We start from the raw sequence: 7,643 nt of genomic DNA on the forward strand, positions 1-7,643 counted from the left end.
GATTGATTGTGATTCTGCGTCGATGAGTACGCGGTTCTTGAGAGGCTGGCCAGCAACATGAAGGAACGAATTTGTTGGATGAACTTAATTGAGGCCAGGGGCTTTTTGCTTGCTTTGCGCACTGGATGCGAAAGTCTTTTCTTACATGGGTCGGCATGCGTGCATAGACGAGCGATCGAGCTCGAACACTTTCTTTAAAGGGCACTTGGGGCTGGGGTTTGGAATTTTGGTCTGGTATTGGCGGTATCGACTGCTGTACGTAGAATCAGAGAATGTCAGATTCGTAACGAAATATCGTGTCCTTGAATGTGTCTGAACTTATGTGCTGTGGATCGAGTGGCTGAATCTGGGATGCCGCTTCAGTTCCTTGTGTGCATGTGCAATGCAGTTGTCAGGAGCGATGCGTGAAGTGAAGGCAGGCCCAAGACTAATGGCTGTCACTCTCGACTTTTGGCCGACAACAGAAGACCTCTCAGACGCAAGGCAGAGACTCGGCCTGCGAAGCTCACCAACCCTTCGCTCTCACATGCATCCACATTGTCGGAGCGCGCAGTGACAGGCAGCATGTGTAACACATCTTTGCTTCAAGCATCACCAGGTGCTTTTGACTCGATTGCTAACTGAGCTCAGAACATTACCTTCTCGTCGCTTGGTTCAACACTCTTTTGACATCATGACTTCCAACATGAACGATTATCTTGCCAAGAAGAAGCAGGTTTTCGACGCTTTGGACAAGTTGGATAACAGTAGCGACGATGAGCCTGACCTGGGGCGACAAGCGTCTGAAGACGCGCTGAAACGCGCTGCAGCGAGAGGACAACAGAAACACGCTGCGCTGGCATCGAAAGCAGAAAAGCGTCCTCTCGCTCGCTCCATCTCTGATAACACCGGAGCCTTTCAGGGGAGGGAGGCGAACCAAGATGCAACTATCAACTCGTCTCCGCCAAAGAACAGCGCTGCGCGCGAGCGAAGGTCAGTTGTTCCATCGTCAACCGATCCGAAGAGTGCCAACGTTCCGCCAAAGCCGCCACTACCTCGCGGACTGAGACAGACTGTCAGCGACATCAGTTCTGGCCAGCGAAGCAAGCCGGGTACAACACAAGTGACAGGCAAGCGGAAGCGTGAGGCGTCAATCAAGCTTGTACCAGAAGCGATACAGGTCTTTCGTGATCTGCACTTTTACTTCTTCCCAAACAATGACTCAGCACCTGCTCGCCGGATGCGCATCACAAAAGCTCGCGAATATGGCGCAGTATGGCACCAGACATGGGGTAAAGATATCACGCACGTTGTCGTTGACAAATCTATGACTTTTGACGACTTGAAGAAATGGCTGAAAGTGGACAGCATTCCGCAAAGCGTGATCGTGGTCAACGACGTATATCCCGCCGAATGCATTACATACGGCGTGCTTCTTGATCCATCGCCTACCCGATTTGCAGTCAAAGGCTTTGTGCCGCCCAAAACTTCTGGGATAGACTCAGTCGAATCTGACAAGTCTCTGAAACTGAAACCTGCGAAAGGCAAAGCCCAAATGGAAAGACGAGCTGAGACTCCACCAAGAGAGGACGAGCTTGCCGCAGTCGCTTCTGCGGTTGTCGCCGGACATCCGGTCGATGATTCACTGGACGATCCGGCACGCGTCGCCAACAGCTTTCAATTCTCCAGCGTTGCAAGCAACAGCGAACTAGACGATGCGATCGCAAAAGCCAAAGCACTTCAAGCCATACACATTGGTGAAGAAGAGGATGAAGATCGACCCAACAGCTCTGAAGGCTTGGGGTCTGGAGAGCAAGAGAAGAAGCCAGGCTTGCAACTTGTGGCCACGCGCAAGACCAAGTTCAAAGAGGCGCGAGACAGATGGCAGTGCATGCAAAAGAATACTGGTGCCAATTCAGACAACCCAAACAGCGGTACTATCGAAATTTTGCAGCAAATGGCAGACTATTACGGCCAGACAGGCGATGAATGGCGGATCAGAGCCTATCGCAAAGCAATAGCGACTTTGAAGAATCATCCGATCAAGGTCACCACGAAGGAGGAGGCCGGAGCGCTTCCAAACATCGGACCACGTCTGGCCGAGAAGATCGAAGAGATTGCTTTCACAAACCGCCTCAGAAGACTCGAAAACGCCAAAGCAGAACCTTCGGACCAACTCCTGCAAACTTTCATGGGTGTATACGGCGCAGGAATCAAGCAAGCAACCGAATGGGTCCACCAAGGCTACCAAACCCTCGACGACCTCCTCGCCAAAGCTCCTCTCACCACCAACCAACGAATCGGCATCGAACACTACACCGACTTCAACTCCCGCATTCCCCGTTCCGAAGTCGCCCAACACGGCGCCATCGTACGCAACGCTCTCAAACAACTCGATCCAACATTCGAAGTCATCATCGGCGGCTCCTATCGCCGCGGAGCCTCCGACAGCGGCGACATCGACTGCATCATAACCCGCCCCAACACCGGCGCCGCTCACCTCCGCAACATCATAATGAATCAACTCGTACCGTCCCTCACAGCCCAAAACTTCCTCGTCGCGAACCTTGCCATGAAATCCAAAGACGATGGAAGTAAATGGCATGGAGCATCCTGTCTACCAGGTAGTAAAATCTGGCGTCGCATGGATTTACTCCTTGTACCTTCGGACGAAATTGGGGCCGCGTTGATATACTTTACCGGAAATGACATTTTCAATAGGTCTTTGAGGTTGTTGGCTAGTACGAAGGGGATGAGATTGAATCAGAGGGGTTTGTATAAGGATGTTTTGAGGGGGAAGGGGAGGGAGAAGTTGGCGGAGGGGACGCTTGTGGAGGGGAGGGATGAGAAGAGGATTTTTGAGATTCTGGGGGTGAAGTGGAGGCCGCCGGAGGAGAGGATTTGTTAGGGTGGGTCAAGAGTGGTTGGAGACTGGAGGGAACGAGGGAGGTTTTGCCTGGGACATAAAGGCCCTGAGTCCAGAAGTTCATACGATGCTTTAATACTGGTATCATCAGTCTACCTCTGAACAACATGTAGACGACGTTAGCCCAACTTTTCCAACAGAATTCTTGCGCCAGCATTCCCTTTGTGCTCTACTTTTCGCTTCTTGTTCTTGTTTTTGCCAGTCTCTTCTTCCTCGTCACTGGTCTTTTCGACTTTGCCTTCACTGCTTGCCTCAGCAGCTTTCTTGATCTCCTCCTTTCCCTTCTCCAACGCTTTTCTCACTTTCTTCTTGATATCCTTATCTACATCTTCTGACTCCAGTAGCGCGACCACGACAAATGATGAGTCGCTGGTTGCCCAGCTGACAATGTGCTCTTTGATTTGGGGATATAAAGTAGCTGCGAAGCCAAGTCTTGGCTCTGATAGCACGACGGTCTTCGTCGCTGGATCGAAAGCTCCGCCTGTGACGAGTGTCTTCAGCATGCGTCCGACTGCTGGGTCTTTTGCGATGTGGTCTTCCGAATGAGGGTCTCCTTCTGCCAGAGCAGCCACGGCCTCGGCTGCTGTGGCTCGGTTCGATGCATTGCAGGAGAGGAGAATTTCGGAGATGGCTTGGGTGCCGAAAGAAGATGTGATGAGGTTTGATGCACGATCAGCCACAAGTTCGAGTAGTGGCTCGCTGACGGTCTTGAGAAGCTCGTCTCGTCGTTGCGATGGAGCTTTCTTGGAAGTTGTGGCGCGGACGGCATGGATCTCTTTGATAGCCTCCTTCTCGCCCGCTTGACAAAGCCATTTAGCGGTGCCGGCTAGAGGGAAGAGGATCGGTAGCCTGGAATGGAGATTTGTGAGCATCGCTTCGAGCCTGTCGTGTTTGGATTTTGTGTCTTCGTTTTTCAGACCCAGTAGTTCTGTGAGCACGGTCTGTGAGGTCAATTTGGTGTCATCTGTCACATCCAGACCAGCAACCAGGACCATGCGAGCGTGAACGTCGAAGGCCATTGTCTCAATGTGGTCTTTGAAGCATTTCAGTATTTGTTTCCTCGCTTTCGCGGAGCCATGTGCGAGAGCAAGGCACACAAGTCGAGAACCTGATTTTGTGAATGCCAGATTTCGGTAAAGGTCGCCGCCGCCATCATTCTCTTCCGCATCGATATCGTTCCGTAAGATTTCAAGGAACTCAGACTGTTCCTCTGAGCCAGGTTGAAGGGCCAAGAAGTACTGTAACATCGCATCGTGCAGCATTGTGAAGCCAGTCATCTTCTTCTGAATGAGGTTGTTAATAAGCTGCTTCAAGTAGCCAAGAATCGGCTTGCGTTTCTCCGGATTTGCTTCCAAAATCTTCACAAGGTCCGCCGTGACATCGGCAGGGGGTGCTTTCTTCGTATACTGCTTTCCCTCGATAGCATACTCTGCTCCGTACCATTCCCGCAATATCACCGCCTTTTGCTTCGGAGTTGCCACTTGCCGGTAAATGTCGTCCAAGATCCACGATGCTTCGGGGTGGTTGATCAACCTTTTGATGTTGCCGTAGAATTGTGGGATGATCATGTCCTTGTCCGCGCGATCACCTTGTACAACCATCTTTGCAACGAGGAACTTCCCGTATCGCGACTCCACCAAGTCGCGCACATCGTTCTGCAGCTCTTTCACAATGCCCTTCAGCTGTGCCGGCCTCGCATACTTGATGGCGCACTGCACCACTCTGACAGAATCGTGCTTGAAGACGAAATCCCGCACTCTGCCGTCGATAATCGAGAACAGCTCTGTCAACAGCTCCTCACGCTCTTCTTTGGGTACATGCGATTTTCTCCTGAGCTTCTCCCACAGCTGCTTCGACCTGTGTACCACATCCGCATTGGGCTTCGCAGCTTTTCGCTCCTTCGCCAGTTGTCGTTGTTTCGCATGTGCTTCGGCCGAAGAGGTATCGAGCTTGAATTTAGCGTTGGTGTTGCTCATAGGCTTCTTGACCATGTCCGCTCGCTCGGAGTTCATCGCGCCCGTATCGACATCGTCGTCCTCGCCATCGTCGTTGGCAGCTTGCTCGAGACGAGATGGTTTCGCTGGCTTTTCGTATTTGTATCCGCCGGTCTTTTGCTTCTTCTCACTTTTCCCAGCAGCAGATGGCGCTTCCTTGCGCTTGATTCCACCCATCTTGTTGGACATTGTCTTTCTGGAGGATTTGCAGATTCCCTCGCTCAACTTTCTGCTCGGATGAAGCTGGACTTTTTTCAGTGGAGCAGCGGATCGGCGCGCTCATCCGATCTCGCTAGCTCCATGCGCTCCTTCCACCCATTCACATCCTTCCCAACCAACACCAACACGTCAAGTCCGTCCTTCAGCTACTTCGCAATACGCCCAAGCTAGGGCTCAATTGCGACTATGCTTATAACGTCTTCTCAATGCTGACGACAGCATCAAGTCTGAGATCAAATCGTGCGCGCGACGCTGTCCTGCAGAACACCGAACATCGATGAGCAGAATTGCATTAACAGTTTCCGGCCACTCATTCGCACACCTCCACAAGCATCGCAGAAAACAGTCCGATACATCTCATCGTCGCAGATTACCATAGAAGCGCGGTTCAAGTATCTAGACTGGAGAGCTTTGGCTATCGCACGAAGGCGATCGGCCTCAACTACGCATTGAAGTTCGCCCTCTACCCTACACAGGACCTCGCGACTTAGGCAAGAGTACTTCTCGAGGGCGAGGAGACATGAACGTTAGAGGAGGTGCCCCCATGATAACGCCTTCAACACCCTTACCACGCTCTGTCTCTAATCATTTGCCCGTGCTTTGATACAGATGTTCCGGACGGTCTTTTTTCTCCACCAAGACAAAATTACAGTATTCGGGACACCGCCGACTATGAGGAATACGGGTCTTAGGTGCGAGACCGACTCACTATTCCTGTGCCGAGAATTTTGTCCTCAGACCATCGCATTGGATACGACAGCATTTTGAAAGCCGACTGCTTGTCTCGGGGAAGCGCTCGATGTTCTCGGGGCTGTACTTGATACTTGTTGAGCCGCTGTGCTGCTGGAAGTCAATGAAATTCGGCTGCCGCTGGTCAATCGAGGCGGCGTACACACGCACAGCTTGTATGGCCGTATTGCCCTTGGTCGGCAGCAGCAATTGAACCAACATCGCTTCCATGATTACTGCAATGGGCTGCGGGAGACACTCCTCAATTTCCAAAACGTCCGAAGAATATCCTTCTCCGAACGAAATTGCAGATCATCAACAGGCGCAGATTCTACTCAAAAGTCGTGCGGCATTCTCCAGACACCCAAACAACATGTCGCGCTCTCCAGGGTACCGAACCTGGTCAAGCGTGCCGTCTGACAACTCAGCTGTAGTGCTGATGTTTACAAAGCTCACTGCACATTGTGGCTGATTCTGCCTAGAAGAACTACAGAATTGTTTGTCCAATGTTGCAACGAGCTAAGTGCAGCGCAGACGGGTATCGAGGTGTTGAGGCCGCTTGCGTATCGATGTTTTCACAGCGCGTCTTGGAGCCTGGTCGATCCGTAACCAACCACCTCCGGGATTTGAGGTAGTCGGTGGGAAAGCGGTGAAACCATCACGGTTCTGCTTACGATCAGGTGGAACTTTTCTGTCGTCAGCGTTGAAGGCGCTGATACGAGAAAGACTTTAGCTACCACAGTATCCGGTCAACATCTGTCTCATGATACATTCGAGAGCTAGGACATTTGGCGGTATTGCCCCATTCATGCCATTTTTGCAAGCGAGCCACCTCACAAGCGACGCATTCTGCAACAATCGGCCTATTCGGGCGTGGTTGCTTGCACGATAGCCCCAGCCGGCGATCTTCCGAGTGGGCGAACGCGATTCTTCAAGTCTTGCTATTCATAGGCATAGTGACTTTCGATGGGTTTCTGGTGGTCTTGAATCACGAGTCGTGCTCGATACCAGCGCATCGCGAGTCCACATTCGCAGGGACTATTTGACGCAATATGCAAGCTCAACAATACCTTGTTGACGACATGCCGGAGGCTCCACCGGAGTGAAGCGAGATGCGAGGAGGGCTCGATGGAGAACTCGGCCCACAAAGCACCGGACCGCCGTGCCAAGTGGCTATTCTTGGAATCCTTCGTCGATCTCAAAACTTTGTGCCACTGGGAGAACACCTCGTAGTGCAACTACTTCCCTACTTTTCATGCTATTTTGCAACGGAATACGAGGTTACAGCGATCTGCTGTACTCTTCTGGCACAGCACTATCCGGCAAAGCCTCCGTCCGCCTAAAATTCCGCCCCTAGCTGGGGTTGTGCTTCTACACTTGGCCGGATAGCTTGACCGACGCCACTCTTTGTTACATCATACCCTGGGATTATGTGAAGTCTGCCTGACACAAGTCAACTACACGTCCCTAACTAGTGACATGATGCGCTTCGTATTGGCACCACTCGCTCGGTGCGATCGCCATTGCGAAGCTCCGACTCTCTCTTCTATTGTGGGATGCGACTAACGTCACATCTTTTCGTACAGCAGATGTGCATGCTACTCTATCGTGAGAATTCTGCCGGTGATCATCCCGGGCTGTTCGGCATGGAAGGTGAGGCAATGAGTGAGATACAAAGATCCTGATCCTGCCCGACCAAGTTACTTCGAAGCATCAAATCCAGCAACATCAATCGCGATAGCAAGTCAAATACCATCTCGACCACCCCAACAAACCCACCAACCAACACCGACAAA

The 7,643-nt window shown here is 51.8% G+C and overlaps 2 protein-coding genes across 2 annotated transcripts; one reads left to right on the forward strand and one right to left on the reverse strand.

Moving 5' to 3' along the window:
- Nucleotides 1–685: 685 nt before the first annotated feature.
- RHO25_000272 (uncharacterized protein) lies at nt 686–2,887 on the forward strand (the record flags this gene model as incomplete). The annotated part of the gene is made up of 1 exon (XM_023592893.2): nt 686–2,887. One exon carries the CDS (start codon nt 686–688, stop codon nt 2,885–2,887), a length of 2,202 nt encoding a protein of 733 aa, XP_023458802.2.
- Nucleotides 2,888–3,024: 137 nt separating this feature from the next.
- On the reverse strand, nt 3,025–5,076 carry RHO25_000273 (uncharacterized protein; the record flags this gene model as incomplete). The annotated part of the gene is made up of 1 exon (XM_023592894.2): nt 3,025–5,076. The coding sequence occupies one exon, from the start codon at nt 5,074–5,076 to the stop codon at nt 3,025–3,027; it is 2,052 nt and encodes a 683-aa protein (XP_023458805.2).
- Between the last annotated feature and the right edge of the window lie 2,567 nt (nt 5,077–7,643).

The sequence above is a fragment of the Cercospora beticola genome, chromosome 1 (assembly GCF_033473495.1).
Source record: "Cercospora beticola chromosome 1, complete sequence".
In the NCBI taxonomy this organism is placed as follows: domain Eukaryota; kingdom Fungi; phylum Ascomycota; class Dothideomycetes; order Mycosphaerellales; family Mycosphaerellaceae; genus Cercospora; species Cercospora beticola.